Raw genomic sequence first — 17,419 nt, forward strand, 5'->3', positions numbered from 1 at the left:
GAGTTAATGAAAGTTGAGAAAAAAGAGATAATATTAGTATTTTTATTTTTATTTTGGCAGAAGAGCCAAAGCTCTTTCCTTCATATATACGAACCCCTTTTTCCATTTTTCTCTGTGCAAAAGTGAAACTTCCTTATCCGATTCTGAAGCAGAAATTAGCTGCAGAATCTTGAGATTCTTTAGAAACCAAGATTGGTTTTACCAGAATCTTCGCTATTCTGTTCAGATCTGCCACTGTTTCAGGTTTGAACTAATCTCTTTTTTTATAAATTTCTCTCCTAATCCTTCTCTGTTTGATCAATTTCATCTTGGTCTTTTTCAATCGATTCGATATGAATTTGATTTGGTTTAGCTTAATCTGATTTAGCTCTATCTAATTTTCTTAGTTTACTGTTCTTTTGTGTGGTTCTTGTTCTTACTTAAGACCGATCTGTGTTTTTTGCTTTGTCTGCTTCACAACACAATCGGTGAGCTAGTCTAACTAAAGTTTCTAAATTTGTGGTCTTTTTAATTTCTTAACGGATATATGTATTGTATTTACAAAAAAATAACTATCCTCAAAAGTTTTATAATTTGTATATTCACTGATATTTTTGAGTTTTTCCGGAGATTTGGTATTTGAAATCTTCTTTCTATCTGAAATGACCCTTTTTGTCGGTTTTTCTTGAAACTTCTTTTTTTTTTTGGTTTCCCGAGAAAATCTCGTTTGTTAGGTAGAGTTGACTGATACAAAGGACTTGAAGGTTTTAAGTTGCTAAAAATTGTGTTGTGTAGTTTGGTTACTACTCTGTTCTCAAACAAAAGCTGATACATTTGTATTTGTTTTTTTTACAGCAAAAACGGTCACAAAAAAGTATGATAAACGTTATGAATCCAATGAAAGGTGGAACAGAGAAAGGTTTAGATCCTCAACTATGGCATGCATGTGCTGGTGGTATGGTTCGTATGCCTCCTATGAACTCTAAAGTCTTTTACTTTCCTCAAGGTCACGCCGAAAACGCTTACGATTGTGTCGATTTCGGTAATCTTCCTATTCATCCTATGGTTTTGTGTCGTGTTTTAGCCATTAAGTATATGGCTGATGCTGAATCCGACGAGGTTTACGCGAAACTGAGGTTGATTCCTTTGAAAGATGATGAGTATGTTGATCATGAGTATGGAGATGGCGAAGATAGTAATGGTTTCGAGAGTAATAGTGAGAAAACGCCTTCGTTTGCTAAGACTTTGACTCAGTCTGATGCTAATAACGGTGGGGGATTCTCTGTTCCTCGTTATTGCGCTGAGACGATTTTCCCGAGGTTGGATTATAATGCCGAGCCACCGGTTCAGACGATTCTTGCTAAGGATGTTCATGGTGATGTTTGGAAGTTTAGACATATTTATAGAGGGACACCTCGTCGTCATCTTCTCACGACCGGGTGGAGTAATTTTGTGAACCAGAAGAAGCTTGTGGCGGGAGATTCAATTGTCTTTATGAGAGCTGAGAATGGAGATCTTTGTGTAGGTATTAGGAGGGCTAAGAGAGGAGGGATAGGTAATGGACCCGAATATTCAGCGGGTTGGAATCCGATTGGAGGAAGCTGTGGATACTCTTCTCTGTTAAGGGAAGATGAAAGCAATAGTTTGAGGAGAAGTAATTGTTCGCTTGCGGATAGGAAGGGAAAAGTGACGGCTGAATCAGTTATAGAAGCAGCCACTCTCGCTATCAGCGGAAGACCGTTTGAGGTTGTATACTATCCGAGGGCTAGCACCTCGGAGTTTTGTGTCAAGGCAGTAGATGCTCGAGCTGCGATGCGGATTCCGTGGTGCTCGGGTATGAGGTTTAAAATGGCTTTTGAGACAGAAGATTCGTCTAGGATAAGCTGGTTTATGGGGACTGTTTCGGCGGTTAACGTCTCTGATCCTATCCGTTGGCCTAACTCTCCTTGGCGGCTTCTACAGGTAAAACCCAAAAAGTTTTTTCATTGATTTTAATCGTTTTTCGAGTTAAGACAATAGACTTGAGGTTGCATTTTTTTTATGCTTTTAGGTGGCGTGGGATGAGCCAGATTTACTCCAAAATGTGAAGCGGGTTAACCCGTGGTTGGTTGAATTGGTATCTAACGTACATCCGATCCCGCTTACTTCGTTTTCGCCCCCGAGGAAAAAGATGCGGCTACCTCAGCATCCGGATTACAACAATCTGATCAATTCGATCCCAGTACCTTCATTCCCAAGCAATCCCCTCATCAGATCAAGCCCGTTAAGCTCTGTTCTGGACAATGTTCCCGTGGGTTTACAGGGAGCCAGGCATAATGCTCATCAGTACTACGGGTTATCATCTTCGGATCTCCACCATTACTACTTGAATAGACCCCCTCCTCCTCCTCCTCCATCATCTCTCCCACGTTCTCCTTCTCTCGGTCTCCGAAACATCGATACCAAAAACGAAAAAGGATTTTGCTTTTTGACAATGGGAACAACACCATGCAATGATACTGAATCTAAAAAGTCCCACATTGTATTGTTCGGCAAGCTTATACTACCCGAGGAACAGCTATCAGAAAAAGGGTCAACGGATACCGCAAACATAGAGAAAACGCAGATTTCATCAGGCGGGTCAAACCAGAACGGTGTTGCGGGAAGGGAATTATCTTCCTCAGACGAGGGATCACCTTGCTCCAACAAAGTTCATGATGCATCAGGTTTGGAAACAGGGCATTGTAAAGTGTTTATGGAGTCAGATGATGTGGGTCGAACCTTAGACCTATCGGTTCTTGGTTCTTACGAAGAGTTGAGTCGGAAACTCTCTGACATGTTTGGAATCAAAAAGTCTGAGATGTTGAGCTCTGTTCTCTATAGGGATGCATCAGGAGCCATCAAATACGCAGGAAACGAACCTTTCAGGTACATTTATTATAGACAGATTGTCATATTTTTCCTGATATTTGATGATGAAGTTTTTTTTAAAAAAACATCTTATAGTTGTTGGTCTTGTGATCTTTGGCAGTGAGTTCTTGAAGACAGCTCGGAGATTGACGATTCTGACGGAACAAGGCAGCGAGAGCGTTGTAATATAAATTTGGCAGAGTGTTTTGTTGGAGCTTGGAAGTCAAAAGTCAAAGATTGAAGAATCTTTAAGTTTTTTTTTTTTTTTTTTTGTTTATTTTAGTTCCACATTTTTGGATTTATGTAATTTTCAAAATGCAATTCACAATCTATTTGCAAATAAAATAGATTCTTCTTCTCTTGAAAAGCTTCTTTAATCATATAGGGTTTTTTTTTTCCATTAAGTCTTCATATAATCCTCACTAGGCAGTCAATTCTTAAGCATAACCTAAATCAATAGTAACATATCTAAACCGAATTTAAGATCCAAAGTTTTGCCGGCAAATTATGACATGTTTGTAAAACTCACTATACTAGTGTAAATCTAACTCTGATGATTATTGTTTGATAAAACCTATTAGAACTAATCTAAAATGCATTGCTTAATTAGTTTTGTCTACAAACTGCAGATCGAATTATTAGGATGACACGCATAAATCGAAAAGCCTCAAAGCGTGGTTGCATTGCTTCTATATTCATAATGTCATTGCATTGATCTTTCTCTTTTCATTGAATATATCATTATTTGTTTCTTGGGCTCAATAAGTTGTTGAGAGGTATGAAAAGTAATAAAAATCTGGAAGACAATTAGTTAGGGTGATGCGAAGGTCATGTCTCTAGGCACATGCACAACAAACAACGGTCGGATCCTATGTTTGACAAAACACAAAGTCCTCAACACCTAAGTTAAGTTGGATCTCCCACTTTTCATTTATAACTCAAATTAAAACTATATATTTATAATATTTTCAGATTCCAATGTATACACAACGAAAATTCCATATCATCTTCACCCTACTAATTAAATGAATATCGGAAGTACGTACTCTATATTCGCTTCTTGGTTCTCAAAGTCAATGTAGTTCTAAACTCGCTTTATTTTCTTTTCTTATTTAATGTAAAAGACCAAAAGTTCTAGCACTTTTTTCACTTTTTAGTCTTTAATCCTATATATGAAGCCGGACTCACTTTTTTTTCTGTTCCAAACTAATGTCCTATAATGTTCCAATATCAAGTCTTAATCATGATGGATCTGCAAAAAAAAAATTTGTAAAATGACTTGTCCACTCTCAGACCTAATCTGACGACGCTTCTAGACATCAATACAAAAATGATTAAGACTGATAATTGAGAGTGATGGACATCATGAACGGTGCAAATACTCGAAAGATATTTTAAAATCCAGTTACATGTCATGATTAAATGATACCAAAACTCAATTCTTGTGGCTTAAAAGAAATAATATGAGCATTGTATACAAAAAGAGATATAAACATTAATTGCATATCTGAATAAAATCAAAACTTTAGGGGTTTTAATCAAAAAGTGATTGTGACAACTCTACGTATGAAGTTGACTCTTGAACCACACATGTTCACAATTCACAATCCCAACAAGATCATAAGAGAAAACAAACAGCAAAACGAGAGATACATGGGGTAGTCTTGATTTGGATTAATCATTTAATTAACCAAAGAAGTCAAGTTAATCAACTGGCGATCATAATATATAAGCTATCAGGAAAAATTAAATAATATTGAAATGCTGATAGATAGGGTTTTGCAACAAAACTTTTGTTAACCATGGTTGAGTTAAGACAATATCGACAGAGACAAGTGTGACAAAAGTCAAAGAGGAGAAGAGACAGAGTAGCGAACGTTGTGGCACTTTGAATACTATTTTTTTTAATATAAATAAACAAATAATAGATTAAAAAGAGGACAAGAGAATTAAAAAGAGGCACGAGGTAGACAAAGATTCGTGAGGCAAGGAAATGCCAACTCGAAGGCCTTTCTTTACGTGAAGAAACATCAATGCATGTGTCCTCTTCATATTCACAATAATAAAAACTAAATCTGTCATTGTCTTCTCTTTCACGTTCTTTGTCCACGTGTCCATACTTTCATTTTTTTTTTCCACAACCAAATTCTTTTTTTTTTGTTTTCTATACCTAAAATATAATTACTAATCTCGAGATTTACAACCACCGCGTGAATAAATTTCTTAGTGCTAAATTTACGCAAGTACAATAGAAAATATTTTGTGTTCTTTGATTAAAACATGACATCAGATTCGATCGGTGAATGTTTTAGTAAACAATCGGAACAAGTAGTGTTGATCGAGTATTCTTCTCAAGATATTTAATTATATGGGCTATTAATTGTTTGGAATTATGCAAAACTATTATCTAATTTCAAAATTGGGTTTAATACGAAACGGATCGAGCATATAAAGCCCATATACATATTAGTTCTAACTCTTACGAACATAAATAGCCCACTAAGGATCCAGAATTTTGATTGGGGCATTACATAATATATAAGACCAACTTAATGTTCCAGTGATATATTAAAAACTAGATAAGGACCCGTCCGATGGACGGGTTTATTTTTTTTTAAAATTAAAATCAAATTTAACAAAAAATTAATTAACAACGTTGTAAGTACAAATTTTCTTTCAAAAGTAAAAACAATATTTACTTTTTCACTGTTGCCTTGTTTCTTTAACCACTAAAATTATTAATTCAAAATTATTTCGAATGAAAGATATATCACATAACAATAATTTATGGTATACTTATACGAAGAACAAAAATTAAAAATATTCATCATAAAGTTGGTGAATAAAACCAAAGTGGTGTTTAATTAGACACGTAAAAATATAAAGATGATAAATCGACTAAATTCTTTAGCCTTCCAAGCTAACGTTGCGGGTTCGGTTCCTATATACTCGATAATTGCAATAACTTTATGATCAATCAATAAAAATTAATAAATTCAAAAAATTATAAGCACGATGATATATGAATCTTATATAATTCAAATATGAACATAGAAATTGAAATAAACAATTTTGAAATAGTATAATTAAATTCAAAATATCAAAAACAAAAAAGAAGCTTCTTACATATTCAAGAATTTCAAATAAAACAATATAAACTTTACTTAAAATCATCGCATATTTCTAATTAGAAAATAATATTGATATTAATAATGTAAATTTGTAATTTAAATCATGACACATGTCACTATCTAAAATCATTAGAACTATGATATATTATAAATCTTATGTAATTTAAACTGAACGTAGAAACCAAAATAAATAATTTAAAGATGTGACAGTTAAACTAAAAATAAAAAATTATAAACACGATGATATATGAATCTTTGATAATTTAAATATGAAAAGAGAAATTAAAATAAACAATCTAACTATACTACAATCATAATTGAGGACAAAAAAAAAATAGTTAAGTAAAAAAAATATTACAAAAAGGAAAAAAAAAATTGATCTCACATATTTCTAATTAAAAAAATAAACTCAAATAAATAACATGAGGATTAGTTTAATTAAATCATCACATATTTCTAATTGAAAAAGAAATTGAGATAAATAATATCAAATTTTAAATTAATATATAATAACATATGTTTTCTTTTTAATAAAATTGCCTGATTTTTTTCTTGTTTAATTGAAACATAAAAAACGTATAATTTCTTTATTATTATCTTTTGACATTTTTTAAATTTGTTTATAGAAATATGAATTATTTACAATTATTCTTATAATTATCTTTTACATTTTTAAAATTATTTAAATTTGTAATTACTTTCAATTATCTTTTTTTTTTTTTTTTAAAAGGAAATTTTTGTTTTACACGTGTCAAAATCTAAAATCAATAGATTTGTCACGTGTCACGATCATATGAGTTATTAACTTTGAAAACCATACTTTATATAATAAGATCGTCTCAACCAATTTGTTAAAGGAAAAGAAAGGAAATATGGAAATTTATATATAGCCTATTCAGATGTTTTAAACCTTAAGAATTTTTGGAGGATTTTGATTTTTTTTTCTTATTAAATTATGTGTTATTCAATAAGAATTTTAAAATGTCTTTCAAAATCCTATGTTATTGAATTTAGAATTTGCTTAAAATCTTTCAAAATATTAGAAAATCTCTTGTTATTCAGTCCATGATTTATAAGAACCATAACAGATTTTTGTTATTTAAAACTTAACAAAAATATGGAAACAGATTTTAGGAGACTTAAAATACCTTTTTTATTTGTAAATTAGAGATGAAAAATCCTATTTCTGGTCTGGAGGTGGGATTCCAAAAAAATAATATGTATAACATGAAAAATCCCAAAATAATAATAAATCTAACCAAATCACCTAAATTTTTTAAAACAAAAAATCTAATAAATCAACCAAATATCCTAAATTCACTCAAATCTCCCCTAGTTTAATATATCCTAAATATATATATCCTAAATGCCACTAAATCTTCTAAAATACCAAGTCCAATACACCCCCTAAGTCTACAAGAAGCAACATGATTTCAAAACATTCAGTAGTAATGCCCTTACTTTGGGAACAGAATAACAAATATTACTTTCTTAATGGGGCATAACATTATATATAGACAAACTAAATGTCTCATTGATATATTAATAATTGTCTCAACCAATAATTTTCAAAAAAGATTTTTAAAAAAAACTTAGAAAACAATGGAGAAGTCACTTTCACTTATATATGGTTTCCATCATCTTCTCTATCATGCTTGCTTCCGGTATCATTTCTATTTTTTTTTTCAAATAATTATGCCGTAAATATTAGTATGAAAATATTAAGAAAAAAAACAATTCTTTGTTAAATTTTTAAGTTTTATTATTCTAATTTTTTTCTTACCAAAAGATAATCCAACTTGGTTGCCTAGCATATATTTGTAATCTCAATTAAGAAAAACCACGATCATTATCCTTGATTTGTGACAAAGCACAAAACTTTCACAATAATATGCAATTCCGTTACTTGTAAATTGTAATAGATTCCACCAATGGTTTATTTCTCTGTGTATACTAAGAAAAAAAGAAAACTAATTATGTATACTCTTTTACAGTTGAAAATAAGGTAAAAGCAAATACATGCACAGAGGGTCTTGGTAATTGTCAGCAATGTGATGAGAGATGCAAGGCCAACCACGGACCAGCGGCCAAAGGCGGTTGCGACCCCAAGTTTCAACTATGCACGTGCTATTACCCGTGCGGTCAGGGTCCATCGCCTCCGCAGCCCAAAAAATGCTATGGTGGGGCTGGCGTATGCAGCGATAAATGTGGGCCTCAGTGTTGCAACCAAAACTGTGCGCAAAAGTATAATCAAGGAACTGGATTTTGTGACAGCATTGGCCATACTTATTTGTGCAAATGCCAATATAATTGCTAAAACTGTTTAAATGTTCTAGAATAAGCAAAACCGATCAATTTTGTTTTTTCATGTTTCAACTCGGATGTGTTAAAACTAGTAATATATAAATTATTATTATTATTACTCAAAAGTTGCAACTATTCATGTTCATTGTTTGTATTTGTGATGCTGAAAATTCAAGCAAATATTAATTTTTATTTGCTAGATCTGGAATTTGACGCGAACAGATGAATATTTTGAAAACGCACAAAAATGAATGATAAATTGTACTTGTATTGATCACCAGTCCAATGAGATCATGGGTTTTGACCCAAAATTTCATATACATTGTTGGGGGATGGATTGCACCCTTCATTTTATCTCGACCCAAATCAAGATTAACTTAATCAACATAAAGCCCAAAAAGTCCATAAAAGTTGGTCCATGATTCTATCACCAGCTTAGTTTTCTTATAAATAAATAAAGGGACATCTCATTGAAGAAAGGGGAAAAAAAGGGAGAAGAAATTCATACTTAAAACGCCTTCAAGCTCTTTAACTCGTCTTCAAGCTCCTCAGCTCGCCTAACTACCCAGATCGTCCATCTCGTCGTCTAGCTCCTCAGCTGACTGCTCAGCTCGTCCAGCTCTTTAGATACCCGCTCAGTTCGTCTAACTGGTCGCTTAACTGTCCAAATCGTCCATCTCGTCTCCTAGCCCATCCAACTTCTCAGTTGACTGCTCAGCTCATCCAGCTCCTCAGCTGCCCGCTCAGTTCGTCGAACTGGTCGCTTAACTGTCCAGATCGTCCATCTCGTCTTCCAGCTCGTCCAACTTCTCAGTTGACTGCTCAGCTCGTCCAGCTCTTCAGCTGACTGCCCAGCTCGTCCAGCTCCTCAGCTGACTGCCCAGCTCGTCCAGCTTTTCAGCTGACTGCCCAGTTCGTTCAGCTCCTCAGCTGCCCACGCAGTTCGTCCAGCTCCTCAGCTGCCAGCTCAGTTCGTCCAACTGGTCGTCTAACTGTCCAGATCTTCCATCTCGTCTCCTAGCTCGTCCAACTTCTCAGTTGACTACTCAGTTCGTCCAAATCGTCTCCAAACTATCCTGCTCGTCAACAGATGGTCTAACTGCAAATATGGCCTTTCTAAGGGTACGTAGGCAGTCGTTCACAAACTGTAGCTAGAAAATTAATAAACTCCATGTTTGTCGCGAGAACGACCTAACTCCCGACCTTCAACTCAATGAGAATCATTTTTTTCCCTTATCAAAAAATTTACAAATACTTAGTTGAAATTCGTGCATCAACATACATGTATGATACTAATTAAACTGACACCTAGTGGAATCTCATCATCGATAAGTATTTATATTCGGCCAATATATCAGTATTTTATCTAATCAATCTAAATATCTACGTTTAGATTAATTATTTTTGATTAATATCTTACATTTAATATTTGTTGGGGGTAAATATCTACAATTCAATTTGATTATAAGCTTAAAAAAATTAGAATCTGTTGATTTGGTACATCGATAAGTAAAAAAAGCATGTTTGAACATTCTTGTAGTCAAAAGAAAGTCTTATAGAAATATAAAAATCAACGTTTGATCAATTTCCTCTAATATCTACGATATTTATGGAAATCCATTTATGGTTTATTCCGAAGTCTGACTTCAAATGTTTTAAACCTTTAGTAACAAAAACATGTATGGAAAAAATCATTTTTAGCTCATTCAAAAGGTTAATTTCAAAACGTTTACTGATATGATGATGTCAACGTACAACACTAAGGACCTTTTGTCAACCGACTTTAACAAGGATATTCGCATTGGCACAAACTAAATGTACCAAGAGTGTTACAAAATCCATGTCCACCATTATACTTTTGTGCACAGTTCATATCACAACATGTTCCTTGACATCTTTGACTACATATACCAGCCCCACCGTTGCATTTCTTCTGCACGGGTGGTGATGGGGATCCACATTGGTAGTAGCACACGCATAGCCCTACCCCAATACTGCGATCACAGTTGCTTTCGCTCGATGGTCCGTGCTTGGCCTTGCATCTCTCATCGCAGCCGTTGCAAAGACCTAATCCATCTGTACACGTATCTGCTCTAGTCTGATTCACAACTGTAACATTGTATTTATTATTAAATTAAACATAAATAAATATTTTAGTTTATTTGTTATCATTTTTTATGGCTAAGACATATTAGGTCTTATATGTGTTATATTTGTAAAACTTAATCGCTAGAAAAATATCATATCACAATCATACTAATATCCTTTTTTTTTTTGTCAAAACTAATATCTTTAAAAAAAAAATCCAAAATCCGATGGCCTACTTTATTTCATTCAGGGAATAAACGATCAAATCCCTATTCATGACAAAAACAAGTAGTTATGCCAAAATTCATTTTTTCTGATCATAAAGTTGTATTTTTGAACATTTTAAAATGTAAGAAAATATGTGTTAAATGAATTTTCAAAAGAAAAACAGAACAGTTGAAAGATATATAGAAGATTATATAATACCTGACGTAAAAATGATAAGTAAGTTAACAATGAAGACAATTGATGTCATCCTCTCCATATTTTTCTCCCTTCCTAGATTTTTTTTGCTGAACTTATATCTCTCTTAAGTGCTTGCTTGTATGTTATTGGGACATCATTATAATGCATCATGGACTTCAACTTAAAAGAAAATTTTTCAAAACTTTTAAAAGAAACATTTGGTCAAAAGAACATTAAGATTTTGTCCACAAATAGGCTAATGTAATTATGATTTTCAAACACATCAATTTATTGCAAAAATTGGTATGACCAATAAAGTTACTTCCATAGAAAATATGATTATCGGTCAAAACAGAGGTTATGATTTCATTTTTTTTGGTCAGGTGAGATGTTTTGTTTTATGAGAGAGATATAGAAACTATTGTTTAAATGAATATTAGGGATTTGAAAGGTAATAATATTTATGGATTTGTCATTTGTACTCAGGTTCCGTTCATCTAAAATATTTAGGGGGTTTTATTGGTTCCTAATTTACAAAGAATCTTGATGAGTTTAATAAAATCATAGAAAGTAAACAAATGAAAGAAATTAAACTATTGTTAGAGAGTTTTTTATAATCTTGTTGATTAGTTTTTCATAATCTTGTAAAGTTTCCCAAACAATCTCTCTATTTTGATGATACTTTACATGACTATATTTTGTGAAGAAAAGTGTAGAAAGTCATAAACCAATAACATAATAATTTAATTCATTAATAATCATGGATTCTTTTGTTTTAATTGAATAACACAAAACTTTTATTGACTTTATAAAAGTATGAATCCAATAACTCAGATTTATGAAGATTTTAGATTACTTTTTACAAATCTTAAATTAATAACACCAAACTTTAACAGATTTTTAAGAAATCTATATTGAATAACAACATATTCTACATAACATTTTAAGTAACTAAAACTCTATTTAAATCACAAACCAATAACACCCCTTAGTTGGATCTTCTCTTCAGCTACTTAAGGTATCGTTTCGTTTCGATAATATAATACCCGAAACCGAACGGTTACCTAGATATATCTCAAATTCAACTAAACATGTTACTCCCTCTAAAATTTATTTGCCGGCTTAATCAGACATCTTGGGTAATTTTGATAGGTTTGGGTACAAAGACCAAAGTAATTGACTCAAACAGTACTTATAAAATTTTACTCCTCTATTATACCTTTTTCATTGGACTAAATTATGAGGTTTTTGGGTATTTAATATTTTAGATATTTTTCAGGTTTTTTGGGTCGAATCATGTAAAAAGTACTCGAACCAAACAATATCCGAAAAATATCAATTTTGGTTCTCGAATCAGCTATTCAAATCGCCCGAACCCGAAAAGTATCGAATCGTAGCCGAATTGAAATTTTAAAATGCATGAATGATACCTTGACTTCTAGTACCAAAATTTCCAAACCGAACCCAAACCAATATCCGAATGTCATGCCTATTTTAGGCCCAAGTCAGTTCGGATAATTGATTGGAGAACAAGTCTAGAACCTATATGTTTTGGATATTGTTTGATTCAAGTATTATCTGAATCCGAATCTATCAAAATAATCCGATAATATCCGAAATATTTTAAAAAAAATCAGAGAGAACATGGCGAATTTTGAAAAATCCGATTCACGTATTTGATATATATAGGGCACACCCTTAACCTAAGCGTATCCCATATAAAAATAGTTTCTGGATCCGCCACTGCAAGATGGCACGACAGTTCACAACTCTAATATCCAATTGAAAATATCATTTTCTCGTAACTTATATTGATACCAAATTGTCGATTGCAAAATATTGCTCTAACAATATTACAAAAAAACCGTAGTACCTACGATCTTGACATTATTTTGAATTTTGATTTCTACCTATATAATTTGGAGAATTTGAGATTTCAATGTACATCAGAAATCACATATGCGTTTCCTTAGTCGGACATGGGTAAGTACAAATACATGTTCCACCAGCACCATCGTTGTCACAGAAGCCACTTGCCTGTGGCCCAAGGAATTTCCTGCATGACGCACTACAGTCTGGAATCTTAATGCATTTGCCAATAATTTGAATGCATCCCATATTTGGCTCAACTACACATCCAACAAAACCATTTTTAAAGATATAGATCGACAGCAAAAAGTTATTTGTAATTAGGAGAAATGACTATATTGAACTAAAAATTGGTATACACCAATGAATATAGCCGAAACTAAAAATTATTATTTTAAAATGTATATTTAAAGCTAACATCGCAATGAATATAATTACCAAAATTATAAAAATTGGTATACACCAATGAATATTGGTGAAAAAGTTTATTTTAATATATAAAAAAGCTTAAGATAAACGAATACCGGAAGCAAATATAATAAGGAAGATGATGGGGATTTATTGCAATATGAAATGAAATAACCAAGTTTAGAATACAATCATTTTCCATTATTTGTTTGACCAATAATTATTATTGCTAGTGTTTTCTTTCTTCTCTTTAAACTGATTAATTATAGAGTCATTTTAGTTGATAAATCTGAAAAACTAAGAGGCCACTAAAAAGATATTTAAAATATATATATATATATATATAGAACCATATCTGTTTTGGAAAAGAAAGTTTTTACATTTTGAATTTCTAAAACTGTAAATTAAAGTAATAAAATTTTTAATCATTAATAACCTTAACTTTTAAATCTGAAAATTAAAAATTTTTGATTTATAAAATGGAGATATACAACATATATAAACATATTAGATGATATCAAAATAAATAAAAAAAAAGGAAAGAGCAAAAGTGGAAGCATGGGAATTATTAAAATACAAAAAATCACAAATTGTAAAAAATATTTAGAAACTTGCAATACTTGTAATTGAGGTTTTTTTTTTTATTATTTATTATTTATTGCAAATTATGAGAACTGTTACATAGACGATTCTACAACGGACAATTCCTTCTGACCCTTATTAGATCCACGACAGACGACACTTCCTTCTCCATGCTCTAGACGGACACCTTCAATGATCCACGACCTGACGACACTTCCCTCTCTGCGTAGAATCCTGGCGAACGGCTATAATTGTACTTCGCTGGAGATATCCTGCAGCGTTGCCTCCTTTAATCTGCAAATTTATTAATAAATCGCAATATCTGGGACTCGAACCCCAGACCTCTTGGTGTAGAAGCATTAATTAACCCTTAGTCAACCAATGGGCCAAGTGGACTTCCACTTGTAATTGAGGTTTGTAGTTGTAATCTTTTATGAGAATATTAATATTCGTATATTGTGTTCGATTCAGAATACTCTGATCATAATTCTATAACTAAACTACTAAAGATAATGGATCGATTGAGCATATATAGTTGAATGATTGGTTATTGGCTTATTGCTAGTCGGCTAACATAAAATACTAACTAAGATAAATTTTGTAAAGATAGCCATTTTGTAAATTTGGTAAATATAGTTTTATTCAAATGGTTAATGGTTCATGATCTTTGCAGTTTTTTTTCAATTGAGTTTGATTTAGTAAATCGCGTTATCCCACAAAATATAGATGGAGATAAGGGTCGGGCTTTGTCCACCCATAATAATGTTATTAAAAAAAATAATCTTGTACATTTGTTTGCTGCCCGTTTGCAGTCTTTTCCATGAAGTCATGTTGTTATACTTCAGAATTTAAGAAATATATGTATGATATATGTTAGAAACATTATAGAACGGGGTTGATTATATCATTCAAACACATACTATTTTATAAAATAAAATTATTTATGTTAATACTTTTAAGTCAAACATGTTTAATTTATATATAAACATTTATGAAGAGATGCTGGATAACACACATGAAAAGAGGATGGTTAACACAGATAAAAACGCAATCCCCACCAACATGCATACAAGCATATTGTGTGCTACTTTTTTTTCTTGATATCAAAGTCTCGATCCAAAATATAGTTTTAAAAATATCACGAAAAACGTGCATCACGGTTTTGACATTAATATTGTGTTCCTAATTATACATTTTGAAGAATTTTTGATTTTATAGTACTACATGTATCTATAACGTATGGGACTTATCAGCCGGACAAGGATAAACGCAAACACATGTTCCAGAACCACCATCTCGGTCACAGTAGCCACGTGCGTTTGATCCAAATTTAGACTTGCAAGCCATACTGCAGTCACTAATAACACCACACGAGCCAAGAACTGCCATGCATCCCATATTCTGCGCAACTATATCCACAAAACCGTTTTTATATTTAGATAACAAATTAAAAAGTTAATACTACTTGCGAGAAATCAATACATCGAACAGAAAAATCTTAATGATATATATATATATTCTGATGAATATATGAAAAGTTTTGAATATTGTTATGAATAAACCATAAAGGTAAATGCATACTAACTAAGGCTAACATCACAATATGAACTATAACAATTGGGGAATATCTCGATGAGTAAAGCCGAAGGTAAAGTAATTTTTACTTTTGAATATACATTTACGAATAAACATTAATATAAATGCATACCTAAAGCAAACATAACAAGGAAGATGATGGGGAGAACAAGTGAAGAAGCTGTCTTTGCCATTTTTCTTTTCTTAAAATAAATTTCTAATCTAGTAAACTGAATATTGTTGATAGAACTTGATGAAAAACTTCGAGACAACTGAAAGGAGATTTATATAATTATGGGGCGATCAAGTTATAGAAATAAAGTTATTTATCATTATTTGTTTGAACAAATATTATTTGACTATCATTTTATAAAAATATTATTTGACTGTCATATTGAAAACAATAGTTATGCTACGAGCTACGTTATTTAAGTATGTGATTTATACTTTTCGGATAAGGTTTTCTTTTTTATTTATTATTATTTGACTGTACTTTTATCACAAAAATTATTTGACTGTCATATTGGAAACAATAGTTATGGTCAAACGTTATTTAATTTTAAGTAGCTGATAGCCATTAATCATGTTTATTAGACATGTAAAATTTGATGACACATGTAAATTACCTTCTTTACTTGTTGGTTCTCTGTTTGCTCTTGCTTTTTTTTTTTTCATCTGTAAAATATATATTGATCAAGAGGAGATACAAAATTTGAGCAACAGGTGCTGATATCAAACCAGAACACATTTACCTCAAGCTATACAAAAGAATGGCTATTCGAAAGGTCAAACAGACCTCAGCAAACAAAAAAAGCCAATAGAAAGGACTAAACAGAGGAACACCCCATCTCACTAACAAAGAGATCATGTAGCCAATCCGGATGACCGGTAGCTACATAAGAGTGAGCCAAGTTGTACTTCGTCACACTTTGGGCAATGAGATAGGGTCCTCTGTTCATTGATCTCGATTCTAACACTACCACCCACTCCAAAAAAACTTTCAACGCATTCTCCAACTCTGAGACCTGCATTCTAAAAGAAAGCCAGGCTTTAGGCCTGTTAATAGCACTCACCAGCGAGGGGTCTTCAAAAGCAAAGACAATCCTGGTGAACCTATGGCTAAACATACTATCAGCAGCCCACAAAAAACACTTCAGATAAGCATCATCCCAGGAGCTCTTATATAAGGAAGCTCTCTTTTTATTTCTTCTTAGGACATCCATGGAAGGGGGACGTAGAGTCTGGTTAATATTTGGTTCAATTCCTTTTGTAAATTTGGCACTTATTAGTTATTAAACAATTTGATTGTGGGTACTTTATGATCTCAATTAGGCCTGGGCAAAAAAACCGTACCCGAGTATCCGAACCGAAACCGACCCGAAAAAACCGGTTCGGGGCGGGTACGGGTATTAGCTATTTACCCTATTGGGTCTTGTATTGCCGTACCCGTGGGTATAGGGTAAAACCCGATCCGAACCCGATACCCGAACGGGTACCCGATTACCCGAAATTACATATACTTATACATATAAAACTTTTTATATATGTAATATTTGAGCTAAATACATTTATATCTAAATATCCGAGAATAGTTACCAAAAACTAAATGCACTTATATTTAAATATTTAAGACAAAATATATTTATACGCGAGATGCTTGTAAATTTTTTAAATATTTGGAAAAAATTCCGGTTATTCGGATAAATTTTCGGGTGAAACTCGGATATTAGAGTAAAATTGCGGATAAAATTCGGATATTAGGATAAAATTTCGGATAAAATTCGGGTATTTGGTAAAATTTTGGGTATTTGGGTATAAAATACCCGAACCCGATGGGTACCCGATTTTTTTGGGTATTTAGCGGTTCTAAAAATCTAAACCCGAACCGACCCGAACCCGATTAGATCCGAACCGAAACCGAACCGATATTTTAGATTTACCCTATTGGGTCCTAAACTCCTCTACCCGAAAGACCCGTACCCGATCGGGTTTTACCCGAACCCGACCCGCATACCCGAATGCCCAAACCTAATCTCAATTATCTATAATAGAGTTAAAAATTGTTTGCAAAGACCGATAATACTGAAAAAGTGACTTCACACAAAGCTTCCTTTCGATAAGCTACTCTTCATAATGTTCAGTACTTAACCAGGACTTGACTTGAACAATACTTTAATTATAGAACATTA

At 32.6% G+C, this 17,419-nt stretch overlaps 5 protein-coding genes across 5 annotated transcripts; 2 read left to right on the plus strand and 3 right to left on the minus strand.

Moving 5' to 3' along the window:
* Positions 1-80: 80 nt before the first annotated feature.
* LOC9303441 (auxin response factor 16) lies at positions 81-3,235 on the plus strand. Its single transcript, XM_002867323.2, has 4 exons — positions 81-243; positions 835-1,941; positions 2,030-2,886; positions 2,990-3,235. The coding sequence occupies exons 2-4, from the start codon at positions 856-858 to the stop codon at positions 3,057-3,059; spliced, it is 2,013 nt and encodes a 670-aa protein (XP_002867369.1). The 5' UTR covers positions 81-243; positions 835-855; the 3' UTR covers positions 3,060-3,235.
* Positions 3,236-7,601: 4,366 nt separating this feature from the next.
* LOC9303442 (defensin-like protein 183) lies at positions 7,602-8,428 on the plus strand. Its single transcript, XM_021016808.1, has 2 exons — positions 7,602-7,629; positions 7,958-8,428. The coding sequence occupies exons 1-2, from the start codon at positions 7,602-7,604 to the stop codon at positions 8,314-8,316; spliced, it is 387 nt and encodes a 128-aa protein (XP_020872467.1). The 3' UTR covers positions 8,317-8,428.
* A 1,555-nt stretch (positions 8,429-9,983) lies between these two features.
* On the minus strand, positions 9,984-11,449 carry LOC9303443 (defensin-like protein 182). Its single transcript, XM_021019649.1, has 2 exons — positions 10,818-11,449; positions 9,984-10,412 (listed from the first exon to the last, which is right to left on the minus strand). The coding sequence occupies exons 1-2, from the start codon at positions 10,873-10,875 to the stop codon at positions 10,087-10,089; spliced, it is 384 nt and encodes a 127-aa protein (XP_020875308.1). The 5' UTR covers positions 10,876-11,449; the 3' UTR covers positions 9,984-10,086.
* A 351-nt stretch (positions 11,450-11,800) lies between these two features.
* On the minus strand, positions 11,801-12,976 carry LOC9305468 (defensin-like protein 173). Its single transcript, XM_021019642.1, has one exon. The coding sequence runs from the start codon at positions 12,912-12,914 to the stop codon at positions 12,750-12,752; it is 165 nt and encodes a 54-aa protein (XP_020875301.1). The 5' UTR covers positions 12,915-12,976; the 3' UTR covers positions 11,801-12,749.
* Positions 12,977-14,235: 1,259 nt separating this feature from the next.
* Positions 14,236-15,644, minus strand: LOC9305469 (defensin-like protein 171). The gene is made up of 2 exons (XM_002869352.2): positions 15,364-15,644; positions 14,236-15,064 (listed from the first exon to the last, which is right to left on the minus strand). Exons 1-2 carry the CDS (start codon positions 15,422-15,424, stop codon positions 14,886-14,888), a joined length of 240 nt encoding a protein of 79 aa, XP_002869398.1. The 5' UTR covers positions 15,425-15,644; the 3' UTR covers positions 14,236-14,885.
* Positions 15,645-17,419: the final 1,775 nt, after the last annotated feature.

This window comes from Arabidopsis lyrata (assembly GCF_000004255.2).
Source record: "Arabidopsis lyrata subsp. lyrata unplaced genomic scaffold ARALYscaffold_7, whole genome shotgun sequence".
Classification (NCBI taxonomy): Eukaryota; Viridiplantae; Streptophyta; class Magnoliopsida; order Brassicales; family Brassicaceae; genus Arabidopsis; species Arabidopsis lyrata.

What these genes read in the sequence shown, in the direction of transcription:
- LOC9303442 (XM_021016808.1), top strand. Translation starts at nt 7,602, where the DNA reads ATGGAGAAGTCACTTTCACTTATATATG. An exon ending in GTCACTTTCACTTATATATG is followed by an intron (nt 7,630 to 7,957) that starts GTTTCCATCATC and finishes GTGTATACTAAG; the next exon opens with AAAAAAAGAAAACTAATTAT.
- LOC9303441 (XM_002867323.2), top strand. Translation starts at nt 856, where the DNA reads ATGATAAACGTTATGAATCCAATGAAAGGTGGAACAGAGAAAGGTTTA. An exon ending in CTCCTTGGCGGCTTCTACAG is followed by an intron (nt 1,942 to 2,029) that starts GTAAAACCCAAA and finishes TTATGCTTTTAG; the next exon opens with GTGGCGTGGGATGAGCCAGA. An exon ending in GCAGGAAACGAACCTTTCAG is followed by an intron (nt 2,887 to 2,989) that starts GTACATTTATTA and finishes GATCTTTGGCAG; the next exon opens with TGAGTTCTTGAAGACAGCTC.
- LOC9305469 (XM_002869352.2), bottom strand. Translation starts at nt 15,424, where the DNA reads ATGGCAAAGACAGCTTCTTCACTTGTTCTCCCCATCATCTTCCTTGTT. An exon ending in CCTTGTTATGTTTGCTTTAG is followed by an intron (nt 15,065 to 15,363) that starts GTATGCATTTAT and finishes TTGTGGATATAG; the next exon opens with TTGCGCAGAATATGGGATGC.
- LOC9305468 (XM_021019642.1), bottom strand. Translation starts at nt 12,914, where the DNA reads ATGGGATGCATTCAAATTATTGGCAAATGCATTAAGATTCCAGACTGT.
- LOC9303443 (XM_021019649.1), bottom strand. Translation starts at nt 10,875, where the DNA reads ATGGAGAGGATGACATCAATTGTCTTCATTGTTAACTTACTTATCATT. An exon ending in ACTTATCATTTTTACGTCAG is followed by an intron (nt 10,413 to 10,817) that starts GTATTATATAAT and finishes ACAATGTTACAG; the next exon opens with TTGTGAATCAGACTAGAGCA.